This window comes from Protopterus annectens, chromosome 1.part0, assembly GCF_019279795.1.
Source record: "Protopterus annectens isolate FY-2018-M chromosome 1.part0, PAN1.0, whole genome shotgun sequence".
NCBI classification, from domain to species: domain Eukaryota; kingdom Metazoa; phylum Chordata; order Ceratodontiformes; family Protopteridae; genus Protopterus; species Protopterus annectens.
In genome coordinates this window covers 1,052,741,653-1,052,761,405 of record NC_056725.1, presented here as the reverse complement: position 1 = coordinate 1,052,761,405, position 19,753 = coordinate 1,052,741,653, and the positions used below count along the sequence as shown (strand labels likewise).

General features: G+C 41.4%; 1 protein-coding gene across 2 annotated transcripts in view; it reads right to left on the bottom strand.

Annotated features, from left to right (window-relative positions):
* GEN1 (GEN1 Holliday junction 5' flap endonuclease) overlaps positions 1 to 19,753 on the bottom strand; it is a 911,226-nt gene that overhangs the window by 629,124 nt on the left and 262,349 nt on the right. For both annotated transcript variants that reach the window (XM_044064875.1, XM_044064884.1), the window contains exon 5: positions 14,326 to 14,436. In XM_044064875.1, the coding sequence (XP_043920810.1) occupies positions 14,326 to 14,436 (111 nt within the window). The remainder of the gene's footprint in view (positions 1 to 14,325; positions 14,437 to 19,753) is intronic.

Here is a 19,753-nt window from a genome sequence, read left to right as displayed (position 1 = left end):
GAAGAGGAATCAGAGGAAATAGATACCTGATCAGAAGAATCATACTCTGTCTCTTGCCTAGGCCTCTTATCAGGAGGGGGATGGGAGCCCCTGATCAAAGTAATTAGGTCTTCGGCCATTTTGAGCATCTGTTTTTTAGGCATGGAAGTCTGAGTAGGAGAATGCTGTACCTGTTTCTTTGTCTTTAGAGCTGCTTTAGTCTTTGTCTTTGAAGCTGAAGATGGCCTAATATATAGTTGTGTAGGTCTGAAGACACCCTCAGAAGCCGATGCCTGCTCAGTGGCTCCGGACCCATCCGAGGGAGTGATTTCCGAGTGTCCAATACCTTGAGTATCCAGAGGCCCAGTCGGCTCCACGTGGGAGTCGGTAGCAACCTGTGGCTCTGCGGTAGCGGGCACCAGGGGCTACGAAAGCCCCTCACTGAGAACCGGCGAACTGGTGACTGGCCTAGTAGAGGCTTCGTCGTTGGTTTTGGACCTCGGATGCCTATCCTTGTCTTTGCGTTTTTTGCAAATTCTAGATGTCGGCTGTTCCGATGGTATTATGTCATTAAATCTTCGGCCAAAGTAATGAAATGCAAAATTGAAACAACGATTGATAGTGCGTTGGTTAAATCTAACACAAAACCAACAACTAGCAACGCTGTGATCAGGGCCTAGGCAAGGAATACAGTAAGAGTGAAAATCCTTATGAGGTATTTGCTTCCCACAAGAAATACAATTGTTAACTTTTCTGACATCGGTCTGGAGCAAGAAAAAAGTTTCCCCAACGGGGTACCTAGCTTTAATGAAGATTTCGGTTCTGAAATTCGGATTTGAAAATCTGAGGAGTCGACCGACCGGCACTTGCGAACTGCTTTTGCTTCGGGCACCGCGCGGCAAGAAAGACTGAAGAAAATGGCGTCGGCTGCATCTTTTATACCCCTGGCGCACTGACGTCAGGGAAGAGGCGACAGCAACCAACGCCGGACCTAGACCTTGGAATTCTGGCCGACTGAGGGTAGCCTGCCAGCAGGATAACCCAAGAGTAATGACTGCAACAGTGAAACACGATGAACATCCACAGTCTCCAGACAGACTTTGCCCCAGTACAGTGGCAGACAGCAACAATCACTGCCTCTGCACAACAGGGGGGATTACCAATGGACCTATGAAACTACCAACCCCTAAGTCTGACTAGCCTCATGTGCAAGACCATGGAAAGGATAATCATGAACCTGATTAACAATGACATAGGAAAGCGCCATACTCTAGACCCGACCCAGTTTGGCTTCTTCAAGGGCAGGTCCTGCCTGCTCAGTCTGGTGGATGACTTTGAGAAGGTCACTATGGCCATGGATGAGGGTACATCAGTGCATACCTCTTAACTTGACCTGGCCAAGGCATCTGACACAATACTCCACTTGGGTATTATAAATAAACTCACTAAATTGGGCATAAACCTCTGTGTCACCAGATGGACAGTCAAATGGCTAGTGGATAGGACATGCTGTTAGAATGGGGGAATCCACATCCAGGATTAAGACAGTCACCAGTGGAGTACCACAGAGCTCAGTGCTGGGCCACTTCCTGTTTGGGATATACTTCCCAGATGTCAAGGCAAATGTAGATGACCTTTGGCTGATCAAATTTGCTAATGAATGCAAGTTGGGGACAATCACGGTCTCCCAAACGATGTTGATATCCTACAGAAAGGACTGACACAGACTAATGACTAGTTTCAGAGCCATGGCCTCAAACCAAATGCAAAGAAATACATAATAATACCCTTTAGGAAATCAAATACCCCTGTAAATTACAACATTGACAAGTGATATCACCCCCCCCCCCCAAGAGTGGACTTAGTAGTGAGATCTGGATACTCAGACAGTAAACTGAACTTTGACCACCGTGTGTCCACAATGGTGAGGAATCCCTAAATGTGGCTCAGCTTATAAGTAACATCATGGCATCCAGATCTAAGGATGTCATAGTACCACTGTATTCTCCCCTCACCAAACCAATAATAGAGTGCAATGCACTCTCTGGCATGTACCTCACCAGGCACCTGCAACAATTGGAGCATCCTCAGAGGTTTCTCACCAAAAAATACAGGGTATAACCAATATGCCATATGCGCCCGATTAAAAGCCATATGACTGTATTCAGTTTCTTACCGATTACTGAGGGATGGTCTATGCCTGACTTACAAAGGTAGTCTCTGACCCAGCCCTCACAAAAATGTTGCATATTCGCAAACCTAACTGCATGAAGGTTACCCACTCCAAGGATCTAAACTTGATATCTGGCATAAACAGATCATGCTAGAGAGAGACAGCTATGTGCCCCAGAGACTGCCCCTTCTCTGGAATAGGCTTCCTAGTCATGTGCAACAGTGCTCTTCTCTGACCACCTTCAAGTGCAATCTGGACCAATGGATGGTAAATCACAAATTCACTCCTGGGTGGCACCCATGTCACTTATGGACAGAGGTACTCTGTAAAAAATGTAAACAAAACTCACTTTCAAACCCTTGTTATCGTTCCACTAGGGATAGAAAATTGTGTAAAATATGAGTAAAACTGGCTAGGCATGTAAGGACTTTTAAGCTGTTAGCCTAGTAATCTCCTATGAACCTATAACAAACTGGAAATAAGCAAAGAGCGGACCTTTGGAGGTGGAAGACAAGCCAGCATTAGAATGGTCTGAATCCTGCAACCAAGAAACATCTGATCCTGAGGGTGAGTCAACACAGACTTTTTGAGGTTGAGGGTGAATCCCACACTGCACAGAAGCAGCATAGTGAAGTATAGGTTCTGAAGCAAGGACTGCTGAGAGTGGGCTTGCCTTAAAAGGTCATTCAAATAAGGGAATACTTGAATTCCCTGAAGTCTGCAGAAGGCTACCATAGGGGCCAGACATTTGGTAAAAACCTCTGGAACTGTAGAAAGAACAAAAAGCAAAGCAGAGAACTGAAATGAGAGGAAGAAATAAGAGAAATGTAAAAATGTCCTGAAGAGAAGATGCATATGAATATGGAGGTAAGTGTCCTTCAAATCTAGAGATACCAGAAAGGCTTAAAGAAGTGTCTGAAGAGACAACATCCTAAAAGAAGGGACATTGAGAAAGGTGTTGAGAAAAGACAGGCCTAGAATGGGCCTCCAAGACTCCTTTTTTTGGAAACCAGAAAAATTCTGGAATAAAAACTTCTTCCCTCCTGAGACAAGGTGACAGGTTGGATGGTTCCCTGCTCCACCAGATCCCACAGAACCAAAGAAAAATGAGGGAGCTGGCAAGGCTGAGAAAGGCTAGAGAATGAAGGACGAGACTTTGAATCCATAAAATAACTATTTTGGATAATGGAGAATACCACTAAATTTATATGCTAGTATGTTATTTTCTACTGGGTCTGAGTGGGTGTTGCCATTTTGGATACATTCAGATTACTGTTGATCGTATTGCCCTTCCTGCAATATTCTATACTCTTGGGATATCCTTCCAAGGATAGCCAAACGCCTGGCAAGTATACCAACGCCTTTACACCTTCCAGGTGTCAGACACACGTTTTATGTGCAAAGCATAAAGTACATATATGACATATGGGCATCTAATCTCCAGAACTACTTTGTTGCCAGTCTGAACACCACCTCTGAATATGGTCTGTACACGTTAGAGCTGATTCAACTACAGAGCCATCTAAAGATAAGTTCCCCAAAGGAGATCTGGAGGTTTGCACTGTAACTTCCAATGGACGGAGCCTAAGCCTTTTCACAAAATCAAATTATCAAATGATGTCCTCACATGATATCTCTGGAACCATAGGGATTATGAAAGTAGTATCAATGGCAAACTCTTAAGCACAAACTATTTTTATACTGGTAGTATTCTTTATGTTCTAGGTCTTAAATTGAATTTTATAAGTCACACTAAACACAGTAACCATTACATTTGCAATATTTTGTAAACTTACATCTCAGTAACCACTCAAGTTTCACACATACTGCCAGCAGCATTTTATTCATCTTGCTGTGAGCGTTCATATGAGGCTATGGAGTTTTGTCTATGTTACTTGGTTGTTGAGCTATTTATAAAAATGTGAACATTATATCTATATAAATTAATATCATAAAAACAACAGTTAATATCCATTTATCTGTACGAGACAGAGGTCAAACATTAATGCAGTTGAGACTGCTGTTGTGTGAGCTTTAAGATGAAATCTTTTAAAACCTTGTACATAGCATGGTTTTGGAATATAGGTCAAATATTAATGCAGTTGAGACTGCTATCGTGTGAGCTTTATGATGAAATTATTAAAACCTTGTACATAGCATGGTTTTGGAATTACTGATGCAAATATGAACAAGCAATATTTGACTCCTGGAGGCATCGCTCAGATGTAATGAGCTAATATGCTAAATGTTTTAAAAGTAGAGCCATATGTGGTGAGGTTGACTGCCAACTGGCTGAAAGATGAAACCTACAGAGGTAAGGTGGCAGACACCTCCATTGAAAGTATAGTGGTAACCAGTCATATGCCACTGAGCTCTGTACTAGGACCCTTCCTCTTCAGCATCTACATATATGATCTGTATACCAAGAATCAGGACCTCTAGTAACCAAGTTTTCAGATTACAACAAACTGGGTGTTAATGTGAAACCTCCTTCTGATACCCATTCATTTCTGCAGTCACAAACCCTCTTAACCAAGTGATGCACGGGTAACCAAGTGATGCATGGGAAGAGGGTTAAAATGAAATAGGAAAAAGTGCAGTACTTTCACATTTGGTAAACTACCTTCTCCCTGAATAAACAGTACAAGAAATATCCCACTGCAAAAAATAATGCAGTTAGGGGTCTTATAACCTGGGTCAATCACTCTGTCTTCTTCAAGCACCATATAGCAACTGTAGTCAGAAAAATTCTATTAAGCCCGACTAACAGCTAGCATCATATAATAACGGTCCAAATAAGTTATTCCTCGGTATGCAACCTTAATTAGACCAATTACTGAGTTTAACACCTCCGTACAACACCCCTTTAGGATGTACCTTTCTAGACATATTAAGCAAATGGAAAGGGTCCAGAAGTTCCTAACCAAAAGATTGTTGGCCTAAAGTCCCTGAGCTATCAGGAAAGACTGGAAGCACTACTTCTTTACTAAATTTCTTACAGTCTCTTCTAGGATGATCTATGCCTTACATTCCACACCATTATATAGCCCATACTCCTTTACAAATCAATACCAGAACTAGGGACGTAAATCTTCACTAACACATAACTGAAATGCACTGGAGAGAAACATTTATTACCCAGTGCCTACACCCATCTCTGCAAGTCAAACAAAATGATACCTTAGCCTCCTTCAAGTTAGACCTGGATGACTGGATGAATAAACAGAAATCTACTCTTTGAATGACCTGCTTTGCCATCCTTGAGAAGAACGTACAGTATGAGGCCGCATACTGGCAAAACGTGAATTGTTTTGTGACTCAGCTGCCTTTAACTTCCTATCATCCTGAAGAGAGTACTTCATTTTTTTGTTATAAAAGTTTGCAAAGCCTCTGAGACTGCATAAACTTAAATGAAATGCTGAAAAGAATTAAGGTGAAATAAATATAAACACTTGATATAAACTGCAGGATTTTGTGTGATAAACCCAGTCAAATTCCTGAAAAAAAAAACCTGTTGAAGTTTTTCTGAAACGGTAGTAGATTTCCAACATTGTACTGATTCTTTTTAAAGGGTAAGATCGGGTCATGGAGTCCATGAGAGAGACTATTCTCTAGTGTTCTGCATAAAACAACTGTACTAAATGTGATTTTTTTCCCTACGACAGAAATGTTTAAAAAAGCTCCTTCACATCTCACTGACAACAGCTTGTGTGCCAACATTATGTTCCGCTGTCTCTTCTGGCTTCAAGTGAGAAGATTTCCTTCCCCTTTAGCCTCTGTTCATATTCCTTCCCATCCATACCACAGATCTCTCTAGTAGCTTTTCTCTGTATTCCTTTCAATGGCCTAATGTCCTTTTCCTTATACTGCCTCTAGACCTGCATGCATCATTCAAGGTGTTGTCTGACCAAGTCCATATAGAGTGGAAGCATTACATCTTTGCTTCTGGAACCAATTAACCTGATTACCCACGAATTCTGTCAGCTAGTGCCACTATGCACTCACTCTGCTCTCGATGTCCAGTACAAGAGTGATCAACATCCCTCCAGATCCTTTTGCTGCTGTGTTGATACCAGTTCCACTCCCACTAGCTGGTGAGTCACGCTAGAATTGTTGTACTTAAGTGCAAAACTTTACATTTATTATACAATCAAACTCAATAGGCACCTTTCCGACACATTGCTTAGCCTTTCCACAACCTTTTATAGGCCCCCCCTTCTTTCCTTTCACTACTGCACCTATGTTTATGTCATCGGTTAAGAGATGGCGCCTGCCTTCTATTTCCTCAGATATGTCTGAGACAAACACAATAAAGAGTGCTGGATGTGCGACAGACCTCCTGTAATACTCCACTAATCACATTTCTAATTCTTAATACATTTCCTTTAACCACATCCCATTGCATCCCACCATTCAGCCATGCAGATGAAAATTCCTCATTTATAGTCCTACCCAAGATCCATTATGTCTGCCTACCAGCTTCCTGTGTGGGTCAGAGTCAAAGACCTTGCTAAAGTTCAGGTAAACCATGTCTACTGGTACTCCCCAGTCAAGTTCACCTCTAACCCAGTCAAAAAACTGATCTGATTTCTTCTTACTTCAAGCCACAAATCCACATTGGTTGCCATCTTGGAGATTGGTGACTTCTAGAAATGGTACTAGTAGTCTTCTCTCAGGATTCCCTACTTGACTATCTCTGCTGTTGTTGTTCAGCTAACAAGTCTGTAGTTCCCCAGTTCTTCTGCTACCCTCCTTGTATAAGGGTACCACAACTGTTGTGCCCACTCCTCTAGCACTTCTGCACCAGCCAGTGATATGCTAAAGATCGCTGTCAAGGGGGTCTGCCAACACAATGACCAGATTTCTGAGGGCACACTAAGGCAGCCCATTTAGTCCTTGTGTTCTATGCTCCCTACAAGTATCCAGTTCCCTCTGAACCCTCCTCCCCATTATCCTTGGGTCTAATATCTCTCTCTGCTGTTCTCTCCATTCTGTCCTGACTCCCTCTCCTAGCTTTCCTTTGTGAACACTGAAGCAAAATTTTAATTAACTAATTCTTCTTTTTCCCACTCTTTTGGGATTCATCTTGGCTTAACCTGGCCAGTTATGTCTCTCCTTCCTTCTCTTATGTACCCAAACAAGCCCTTGCTGTATACTTGATCCCTTCATCTAATTCCCTTTCACCTTAAGATTTTATTACTCTTACCATCTTTGTTGCCTTGCAGCCTCCTTGTACTAGACATCCTTCACCACCTTGCTCCCTCATTTCCTTCTCTAGCAGGCACTACCTTTTGTTCTAATTGACAGTCTTGCGTCAGTTTTTGTCTCATCTTCCGACACTTGTGCATGGCCCAGAGTACTTGATATCTGACTGATTCCCATAGCATATTTACTCAGTTTCCTGCCAGTCTGCTCACTCAACCTTAACCCACTCTTCTGGCACAGCATAATCCAGTCTTCTAACATTCCACACCATCAGCTTTGTAGTTTACTATTCCCCCTTACAATTAACCACACATTATCAAGATCATGGTTGTGTAACACTGCTTAACCTGGACATTCATGACACCCTGTTTAGGACCACATCCAGAATTCTATCCTTTCCGTACAGTATATAGTCTTGAAACAGGTGGCTGAACCTGGCATGGTCCAAGACCTCAATCAGCACTGACTCCCCCCCCTGTACTATGGTACTTGGAATCCCCGATTCTGCTCCTGACAGATTCAGATCTTAATGCATATTTCTCTTTTCCTCCTACCACATTCCCTTATTCTCTCCCTTCTTTTTTTTTAATCAAAAAACATCTTTATTGAATTATCACTTATGACACAGGCAATCATGCATTTATATAAATAAAAACAACAAATATTGGTATATTTTCAGTTGCAAACATTATACATTACATATAATCTTCTATACAGTCATTGTCAGTCAAACATTACATAGCTCATTCAATTTCTGCCTTCCCTTAAACCACATTCCTCCTCCAAAACATTATTCTGCTTATAGTGCTCCCACAATTTCCATTTTTCTACGTAATTTGCACCTACTCTTTTCTAAAGATTCCACCTCCAGTTATTTTATATCTGTTAATATATTTACTACTAATACAGCTAGTTTAGACTTTGATTTCCATTTTGTAGCAATTGCTTTTTTGGCAGCCACCAGAATTAAACTCAGCAAGGCCTTACTATGTCTATAAAATACAGATCCTGTATCACAGCTTTTTCAAAAAAATAATTTCTTTAGTTACATCCATTTGCTCACCAAGTATTTCCAACAGAGTAGTCTGCAGGGAAATTTTAAAGTCTGCCAACTCATTACAGTCCCAAAAAATATATTCCCAGTTACTTCTTTCTTCCCCATCACACCTCCAGAATTTGCAGTGTACCTGATGAAAAATTCTTTGGAGTCTGCTTGGGGTATAAAAATACCCATGCAAACACTTCTAAATCTTCTAGACTGTGTTACATTTCTGGGAGCCGTACATATATCCTCCCACTGCTTTTTTGTAAAATTGTTATCTAGTCTCTCTTCACAATCTTTTTTAATCTCCTCTGACTGATTATTCTCTCCCCTCTTGTCTTCTGGTGGATGATATAACGCATCATTCCATCAGCTCTCCACTTTCCCCTACCTTCATTTCCAGGCACTTAAACTGCATTCTAACTCCAACTGCATCATTTTCTCATTCTTGGTTTGGCATTCTTCCCACTCTTTGACCATGGATCTTATGGCTGCCATTTACACTATTACCTTATCCCCCATCTCCCCCTTTTCATTAACTCCTGAACAACCTGTACCTTCATGTCATACCCCTTCTCGTCACTGGCTGATGTTTTTATGACACCAGCAAAGTCTTCCTCCTTTCTCCGCCATCATTGTTTGCAGGTCCCCCATCTTCCTACCCATACTTCTTGCACTGCAGAAAAAAACTGTCCAGCCATGGTCCAAGTCACCTTTGTTTGTTCCTGTACTGGGCTCTGCATCTCTTTTTACCTTCTATCTACTGCCTAAACGCTCACTCTCCTATTCTGCTTCAGTATCCCTCCTCCCTTCCATCTTAGTTTAAATGCAAAAGCCTTAGCATGCAGCTTCCTAACCCAGCACAAAGTACTAATGTCCCTTCTGGGGCTAAGATGGGGCTAGCCCACTGAATATAGCTGGGCTCTCTGTCAAGTTTTTCACTGTCCTCTTACCAGTCTTAAGTCTTTCTCCCATATTCACTGCTATAGCCAGTCATTATATGCCCTAATTATCACTTGCTTTTGTGTGTTGGTTGCTGGTACATAACACTTCTGAGGGTGCTGTCTCCAACCCCCTCTCTGACCCTGCCTGCTGTCACCTCAGTGGTCTCCCATGACAGGCCACTAGTGCTTCTATGCATTCAACCTTTCCCCTTGATCACATCAGTCACATTCTCTTATGTTTATAACTCTAAGTCCCAAACCTGGTTTCAATGAAATCCAGTTTCTCCTTTCTTCCTTGACTAGATTCTTAGTCCCCTTTATGACAGAATCACCATCACCAAAACCTTTTTTCTTTCTCTGCATTGGCTTTCCTCTCCTTTGCCACATGCCACTACCTTTCCTACTTGTAACATTTCCATCTCAATGTCTACTATTCCCAGTCTTTCACACGGGTTTGTGCTGGCTATCTCTCTCCTTGTGGTGTATGTAAGCTCTTCCCCTATCCCTTTTGTGATCTTAATACAAAACACCTTAATTTTTGTCTCTTTTGCCCTATGTCGCTCCAATATGAGTGTGTCCCTCCATTTACTTCCCTCTAGTGCATCTTGCTGTCTTTCAAGCCTGACCACCACTGGCTTTACCTTCTCATCATCACTTGTTAGTTGTTTGTGCATCTCTCCTTTCACGCTGGATGCCTTACTCTGTGCTGACCCATTTTCCTTACTCCCTGGCAATCTCTATTCACGCATGCATCTGCCTGTGAGTGCAAAGGGGCATACAAGTGTGTAAAAGTTTGTGTGCATGCTGAAGTGTCTCATGTACAGAATTCTACCTCTGTAACACAGAGGCAACTGGGCTTCTACAACACCGTGGTCCCTGCCATGATTGTGCACTAGTGTTCATTTCTGTAACTGTGGTGCAATGTAGTTTTTGCAGACAGCTGTGACTTAGCACATAGTGGTTGGTAATCTGAGTGCTGCATAACAATCCCTACTGCACAGCTGTCTCGGAATCATGAATTTTAAACTGCATTTTTCCATGCAGGGTAGCACAGTAGCACAGCCGTTACCACTGCTTCCTCACAGCACTTGGCTTTCTAATTCGGTTCTTGACTAGAATGCTTTCTGTGCCAAGACTACATATTCTCCCTGTATCTGTGCAGGTTTTCACTGGGTGCACCAGGTGAACTAATGATCTTTCAATTGCCCACAGATGTGTGTGTGTGTGTGTGTGTGTGTGTGTGTGTGTGTGTGTGTGTGTGTGTGTGTGTGTGTGTCTCTATAATCTTCTTAATTTCCAAAGACATCCCAGACATTTGACCTACACCAGATATCCCCAGCAGCCCCAAAAAGCACTCCACCAAAACAACATCCACAGCAACAGATACAGCCCCAACTGTATGGAGCCCCAACTTCAAAGCTCATAAGGCAACCACCACGCAACCCAATATTTTAGTAAGAGGAGATGGCATTGTGAGACACACAGACGTCCCACTCACCAGAATGAATAAGAAAAATGTAAAGTCCAGTGGCTAGGATCCACAGTATCACCCATGCACTCAGGTCAATGGACCTCAGACACCAGTATGGCTCTGTCATAGTCTATGTAGGTGTAACTGACCTGAGATGTACCTACCTGGACTATATGAAGATATACATTATGGCACTCTCAGACTGTGTCCCAGGCTGGTATGAACCTAACATTGAGCAGCATTATACCTTTACCAAGGATGTTGCCCCAACATATAAGATGACTGACTTCAATAATTGGCTTAGCTTCTGGTGTTACTCCAAGGGAGTGCAGCATTTGTCAGCATGGGAGGATATGGTCGGCAGACCATGTTGTTTTGTCAGGGATGATCTGTTCCTGTCCCCTCTGGGCTTTCTAATAGTGGCTAAAACATTGTCCTAAGGAAACTTCCTATCATTAGGTGACAATCTGACAAAATTTCAAGCCCCGAAAACCAGAGAATACAGTTGCCTATGCAGAATTGCTCACAGATACTCTATCCAACCAAGTTAATACAGATATACAGCTGTGCCTACCAGAAGTAATCTCAGAACAAACTCAAAAAACAAAGCAGCATGGTGGTAGAAGAAAGTCATAGATAAAGTCCGGAAATACAATGTCCAACAGAATAAAAACTCTTTCATCAATCTGATCAAACAACTCAGAAGATAAACCAGATCTATGAAAACCAGTTTTGAAGTAAAAATTGTCTCTCAGGCCAAGGATGATCACAATACTTTTACTATCGTCTTAACTTCAAAGGCTGCACACAACAATGTGCAGAGCTAATTGTGAGTGAAGCCACCTGCACAGAGCCAGAAGATATAGTAAATCTACTAGCTGATAAATTCAGCTCAAGTTTTAACCCCCCACCACCAGTCATCCCTCAAAAAATACATTGAACATAATCCCCACCAACCACTGCTAAGAAACAGGTCCTAAATGCACTGTCCAAGGTCAAGAGTACTGGGAGCACAAATAGAATCCCCCCCAGACACAAGTATCCTCAAGAAGGGCTAATACAGACAAATAACTGGTGCCACAGACATGGTTTAAAACTCAGTGCAAATAAATGCATAATAGTACCCTTTAGGAAGTTGGCTACCCCAGGAAACTACCTCACTGATAACACACCCCCCTAAGAGTAGACCCAGTGGTCAGGGATTTGGTGAACATCTGTAGTTAGTAATCTGGCTTTTGACCAATGTGTGTTGAATGTAATAAGGAAATCATTCTATGTTACTCAACTTATAATCTAGGATGTGGCACCTAGGTCCAAGAAAGTTATCATTCCACTGTACTCAGCCCTTATCAGACCATCATATGTCCCCTTCAGTATGTACCTGACCAGACATATGCAACAACTGGATTGTCCACGGAGGTTACTCAGAAAAAGAACACACAACTTTAACATGTCCTATGCATATCACTTCAAAGCCCTATCCCTATATTCTGTCTCGTACAGACTATTAAGGGGTGATCTATGTATGGTATACAAGGCATCCCAAATTTTGCTCTGATGGAGCTATTGCATATCCACAAAACCAAAACCAACAGCATCAGAACTATCCAATCCAGGGACTTAAACCTTGCTTGCAACTTGGACAAAACATGCTGGACAAACAGTTGTGTGCCTCAGAGAATACCCCTTCTCTGGAACATGCTTCTCATCCATGTGAAGCAGAGTTCTTCACTGACTGTATTCAAATGTAACCTAGACCAGTGGACAGAAAATCAGAAATTCACCCTGGTCTGTAACCTACATCTGTAATGGATAGAGGCAGCCTGTAAATGTTTGACCACACATGTTCTAGATTACACATATCCCTAAAAATAACCTCTAGGGCACCAAACTTGTTGGATACAACTGAGATGCATGGCTAAGCTTAAAAAGGCCCTTGTGGTCATTATCCTAGAACATATTATGAACCTATATATCATACAATGGTTTGCTGTCATACTCAAGATAAGCCTTGCTCCTGATGCCAGGGTAGGGTATGTTCCCCCACAACTCTGCACTGGATTAAGTCTGTTATAAGATACTTACCTGCTGCAACAACCCTACTCAAACATGAATTTAGCTTTCTTCAGGCTTTACTTTGCTGGGTTAACTATTTTAAACAGTACAGGGGCAATGGATAACTAATAGCTGTGCAGCACTGTTTTCTGCACAGTAGACACTGCTACTCACCTCCTCCTGCTTTGTACCAAGTCAGCACTACATGCAGTTGCTAACAGTGTTTATTCAGCATGGCTGTCACAGAAAAGCAACCTGTCCTCATCAACAAATGATCCAGTAACAACACATTTCACAAACAGCTCTGTTAGTGCTGAGAAGCAGTTGTATGAACATACCTTATAGTAAATTGTATTTTGTTGACAGTGACAAACATCTGAAAGCCTGAGAGCAAAATAACTGTGCAAACTCTAATAAAAGTTTACAGACCATACTTGCGCATATGTGGAAAGGGGACACATTTTATATGTGCAGCTTCCTTTGAATTCTGTGTAGCCATAAACTACCGTCTATGCTGTCCTCACTAAAATCTGATGAGCAATGTAGGAGACTGACAATCTGGAAGCCTCAGCTGCAACATGATGGAAAATTAGGACTGTTGAATTACTGGAAATGTGATCATTCATCTAAGGCTTTTAAATCAACACCTGACAGATTGAGGGAGCTCCCAGAAAGGACATGGCAGTCTTAAATGTATTATGTTAAGACTGTTTGTGCAGTTTGTTTAGGCTATACATCATGTGATAAAGTTTTGATAACATAGTAAAGCAAGCAAAACTTCTACAAATGTTTACAGTCATGTTATTAACTCACAAACAATTATGTAAAACCCTCTGCATATACTTAGCTCTAATAACTATATCTGATTACTAATAGTACATTCATGATGCACACACCACCCTAGTTATAGCACAGTTCTTTTACACTATTTATTTATACGTTTACTTACTTTTGCTGACTAGGCTAGTTGCACATGAAGCACATGCACTCTGCTTATTTTCAGGAAGACCTGAACTGATACTACAACCAGGGGGAATTTGGTAAGGCACTAGTGAAACTCTGCTTGCTCTTTTCATTAAGTGGCGTGGGTCTTTAACACCACTCGGGCTACCATCAAATAAAGATGATGTGACCTCAGTTTAACTTGTTATCAGAAGGATAGCACCTCCGGAGTGCAGCACTTCCTTAACACTGCACTCTGTACTACAGTGTCAGATTTGAAATATGAATCCACATAGCTGATATGAGGTTAGAGCATGCAGCCTTCTGATGTTATAGGCAAAGACAACTGTGCTGTGTGCTGAGGTCCTGATACCGATACTAGTAAATGGAATGTCCTGACTAGGCATTAATATTTAAATGATAAAAGCACTATTTACAAAAGTTGATTGCTATTCTGTGCAATAATAAAAATACACAGGGAGTTCCATCTTGCAATGGGGTTACCATAACTTACTTTTGGGAGGTAATCACAGCCCAGCAGTACTGCCAATCCCACAAGGGCATCTCTGTCCAAACCTAGCTTTAGTTTAACTGATGGCATCCTGTAGCAATCTACATGAGGGTCCTGAAAAAGAAAGTTACATTATATTACTGCAAAGACACCATTTCATTCCTTTCAATTACCACACAAAATGCTAATAAGACTTTCACATAGACTATGCAGGTCATCCAAGCATTTCAAGACTTTTCTCACATTTAAAGGCTAGCTTTGGAAAAAATGTAAAACACACTTTCATAAAGGATTGCTGTTGAATACTTGTGGAGATACAAACTCTGCTGCTCGTATGAATAAGTTATATGACAAACACTAAAAAAATCTTTCGGTTCCTTTCCCCAGGAAATATATCATGCCTTGATAACGGAATTCTGTTGCTTGAACAAGTAAAGTACAGCCTAAGAGCCATAGCTAAAGCTTTAAAAAAAAAATCTCCTTCCAAACTATTGCTAGCCCAGGTTCATCAAAGAACGTCCTTCTGCTGTGCTGACAACCAAGACGTGTTTCAGATAAGTGCCCTGTTGGGGTTTCTTATCATCTTTTCCTATTATTCTGTGCTACTGATTTCATGTCATCCAGAAAGGGAAAATGTCAGTGTGGGAGGCAGACTCCCCATTAAGACCACCACGACCAGTGTCTTTTTTTGTTTGGGTGCTTCCTATGACCATACACAGTGTTCTATCTGCCAGACTTTTGTCTCCAAGACCCTAAATAGTCATCTCTCCTCCCTAGCTGTCTATCAATCTATTTACTTTGAAAACCAAGGTATTAAGCTGTTGGCTCAAGGTGCTATGGCAGAATATTCCTGTTCCGAGGATTAGCCGTCTGCCAAGAAAAAGGCCAAAAAACTTAGGTCTGATATGGCTGCTGTCCAGCCTCCCTCTGACATCTCTCTTAGGGCTAGTGAAAGCCTAGAGGATCATCTGGTGGTTGCATCAAATTCTGTCAGAGGCTAGCATGGATCAGACTTCTCGCCCATCCTCGGAGGATTTATCAGCATCTGCTCCCGACATTGAGGGGGACCCTCGGCAGATTATATCCAAGGTACCAAGAGAGATTCCACAGATCTTAGTCAGGGAGGAGATCCCCACTACACTTACTGAAGTTTGCCAGGGGTCTGAGGGTGTTTTGTGCAGATGTCCTGTAAAAAAAGAAAACAGAAAACCAAGCATGCTTCTCCCTGAACTTAAGGATCCCCAGTGTGAATGGCAGGATTTCACTCAGGGATTATTCAGTGCTTTGATAGCTTTAAAGCCTCCTTAAGATGCGTCTGTGCCTGCCCCTTTCTGGTCTTGCACTCCTCTTAAAAGATCCAGGGAACTAGATTCTTCAGATGAGGATCTGGACTCTGGGGAAAAATCCCTTGCTTACTCTTTTCAAATTCCTTCCCCCTTGGACTATGGTTCAGAGGAAGAGAAACTATTAGCCCGCATTACCCCCTTGGAGGAATGCTCCTTTGGAGATGATACTGCCCACATGGATTTTTTTTAAGCGGGATTGTTCTCAAGTTTCTGACATTCAGGAAAGGTATTATGATCTGCTCCAGATGAAGTCTCTTAAGCCATCTGCTGTTCCTCCTGTTCTGGTTGCCCTTTTGGCTACTTTCTCTGTAGCTTCTGTGGCCTCTGATTCTCAGCTCCCTGCAGCCAATAAACCTGATAGATTTTACAAAGTGCCCGAGGATTGTAAATTTCTTTATAAATACCCTTCTGCTGACCCTTCTGTAATGTCTGTGTTTTCTGACGAACCCTTCAAATCATTGTCCTCTATCAAACTTCTACCTTCAATAAGGATAGAAGGGTCATGGAGAGGCTAGACCAAAAAGGTTTACACTGCTGCCACTTTATCCTTCCAGGTTACTAGGAAGAATATGAAAAAGAACCCCTTATTTTTCTCTTGAAGAAGGAATGCTTCTATGACTCTTTTACAAAGATGTACGAGAGGATAGGTGGAATCAAATGTTTGTGGACTTTTGGCATGGAGGGTGCTGTCTGTAAACCCTCTCTGACATGAAGGGTGCTGTCTGTAAACCCTCTCTGACAATCTGCAGTACCCATTTGTACCTTGTTATACACTCCTAACCAGAGATTCTTCTTGCAGTTCTACTGCTGGAGTAGCTGGTGCTGGGGTTTGGGGAGGGAGAAAAGAATTCCACATAGTCATGGCTGCTCCGTGTTAGAAGGATAGTCCTAGCACCCCCCCCCCCCCCAGGTTTCCCCTAGTAGTTTGTCCACAATTTATTTTTGATCTGGCCTTTCTTACTTTCGGTAGTTTACCTTTGCATGTGATAAAAGGGACCTGGCTCAGAAGGGTACTTCCTATCATACTGTACCACAGGTGGGAGAAAAGGTGTTTTATATAATGTATTTATTTACCCTTTTCTCCCTCCATTTTTGTGCACATGAAATCTTGGTCCCATAGGGCAACTCCTTATCAAAAGGGGCAGTAAGAGGCTGTACTTTGACATGCTCGAGAGGCTGGAGCTTCAGCCAAGTATGCCTCCTTACCACAGAGTTCATAGGTTATATACTAGGCAGTCTGTCTGCAGAGCATTACAAGGCTAGCCAATAACCTATATTCAGAAGTTTCATCCAGCATCAAGGAGGACAGTACAACACAGACAGGGGAAGACTTTGAAGCTGCCCATCCAATTATCTAGGTTTGCTTTCCAGATGGCAAGGGTGTTACTTTGCTTGACATGTAAGGGAAGTTTGTTCCAGAGGTGGGAGATACAAAGGGATATAACTCTGACATTTCAACATGTCTTATTTATCACTGGATGAATGTTTAGTCCCTTTAGCTTGATATTGCAATGAACCATTTGTTCTGTGAAGGAACATAAGGTCAAACAGGGCTGCATTTTTCATGGCTTAAAAGGTTAGATGCAGATCCTTATGGAGGAGTCATAAACGAAACAGAGTATAGACAGGGGGTAGACAGTCTGTCCTGATAACTAAGATTTTTAAGGCTACTGATCTTTTTAGTTATGAACCTCTGAGGTCCCTCAAGTATAGTGATATGTTTATACAAATACATGCTAAAAAGAGTATTATAATCAATAACTGGTCTCATGAGATATGAGTAAAAGAGAATTAGGATTTCTGTGGATCTTGAGAAGATGCCTTTGGAAATTGTCAGCCAGATAATGAAGGGTTTCCTAACTACTGTGGAGATGTGATGGATAAAATATAAGGAATCATCAAGAAGAGTGCCTACATCTTTTAAAATAGTGTCTGATTGGAGAGGTGTGTCACCTACATGGTACGGGAAAACGTTTTGTTCACCAAAATTCACTATGCTACATTTTTTCACATTTAATTTCAGACCATTGTCCTTACATCAATTGGTAACATGGTTTAACCCACACTGGAGCAATTGCGAGTCAGTGGAAGATCAAATAACTTCCAATTTACAGTCATCTGTGAACTTACGATAACCACAGGCCAGGACTATATGATTGAATGCCTGAGTAATAGATGACAAACAGAAGAAAGACTCGCACTATGCCTTGTGGTACATCAACAATAACTCTTCTGCTTTCAGAAGTGTACCTGCAACTCTAACCATCCAGTTAGCTATCCATTGCATGAGGATTTATATTTTGATTTACAAATTTGTGAATAATATTTGCATGGTGAATAGTGTCAATGGACTTGACCAGGACCAGATATGTTGCATGTACCGTATAACCAGTAACAACTGCTTCTGTGACTTTTTCAAAGAAAATACCTTCCTTTCACAAAGCCAAATAAATGAGGGTCCAGGTTTAACAGACTTTCAATGTCCAGATTAATGTTGTCTGAGATAAAATACTCCACAGTTGTACATTTGAAGCTACTGAGATTAATGGGCCTATAGTCAGCAGGCTGTGTTGTTGGGCCACCCTTGTGCAATGGCATTAAAGTGGCCATTTTCCAGGTTTCAGGAATATAGCTAGTCCATGATTACTGCCTTTGATAGTGCATCCACAGCATCACATCCACACTTAATTGAGTGCTTGCCACCTGACTAGCAGTCTGCATGAGCTCAAGTCATTTTGTCCACAGGTCATCATTAGATGATAAAACTAAAAAAAGACTGTGTAATCTTTGTGTGAAATCTGTCACTCGCTGGACCTGGAAATAACACTGTGTTAAAGTACCAAATAACAGTAAAGCAAAGGGAAAAGAAAGAGTTCACCAATGTGTTACTTAATCTTTTCTGGGCTCTGAAGCCTGCCAACCACATGGCTGAATATGGAGATTACACTGTTTTTAATGCAAAGGTTTTCAAAGGCATCTGTAATGAACAGTGTGAAAAAAAACAAGATGCCATAGGCAGAAATCTTCTTTATAATGTATCACCAGCAGGGGTGAGGCATATGCAACACTGAGGGTGAAGGATCCTGATTTCTAGAAGTTAGAGCAGATGTACATGGACACGTACAGGCAAAGGCCCAGTACTAAGGACTACTGCAATGCTGAGCTAAACAAAGAACATTGACGAGCTATACAGCTCTGTACTTCACATCAGCATATCATGTTTAGTTAAATATAATCTATTGGATCTACTTTCCACCTACAACAACATTATGCTAAATTATTTTAGCTATTATGGTTATAAAGCATTTGAAATTTAATGCATTGGAAAGACTTTCTTTTAGTACATTTACTTTTGTCATAATGGTGGACATGTTGCTTAGATTATGCTAACTCTAATGAAAATGATTAATATTGTTATTGCTTCCTTTTATAATTTTATTTATGTGGCAGATCTTTTTTTTTCCACACTTTAAATGCAATTAACATGATCATTTTTTTTTCTTCTTTTCTGCTAGAATGAAATGTCTTTGCACATTGCTGGGAAATCTTAATAAAAATATAATATCTTGCAAATAAATAAAATAGGATCAGATAAGGAGTACCAAAAATTTAAGAAATTCTAAGAACTTTGGGACTCCAGTCAGATATCCAAGAACAGAAAACCCTTCTGCTGCAAGGCTTCATCTAAACTCTGGGCACTGAAGGAAGTTCAAACGCTAGCACTTTTAACTGGTAACATTTTGCAATGAAAGAGATGTTTCTCCCAAGCAATCTGAAATGGTCTCCAGTGTGGACTCCAAATAATAATACTAATAATGTGCAAAACGGTATCCATTACTTTCAGCAACATCATCAGATTACTCTGTGGGAGCAAAGGTAAAAATCCCCTGTATGACAAATTTCTAGAATTGCATGACAGACTACACTGGATGAAGTTGTTTAGGTCCAAATATAGCCAAATATTGTTCATTCTCCTGGTCCTATGGAGCACTGGGATGGAGTCCTGTCACCCAGGCAACTGGCAGTCAGCTAGAGGCTCTGACACAAGAGAAGCCACACAGGAATTGAGAGCAGTGAAAGGGCAA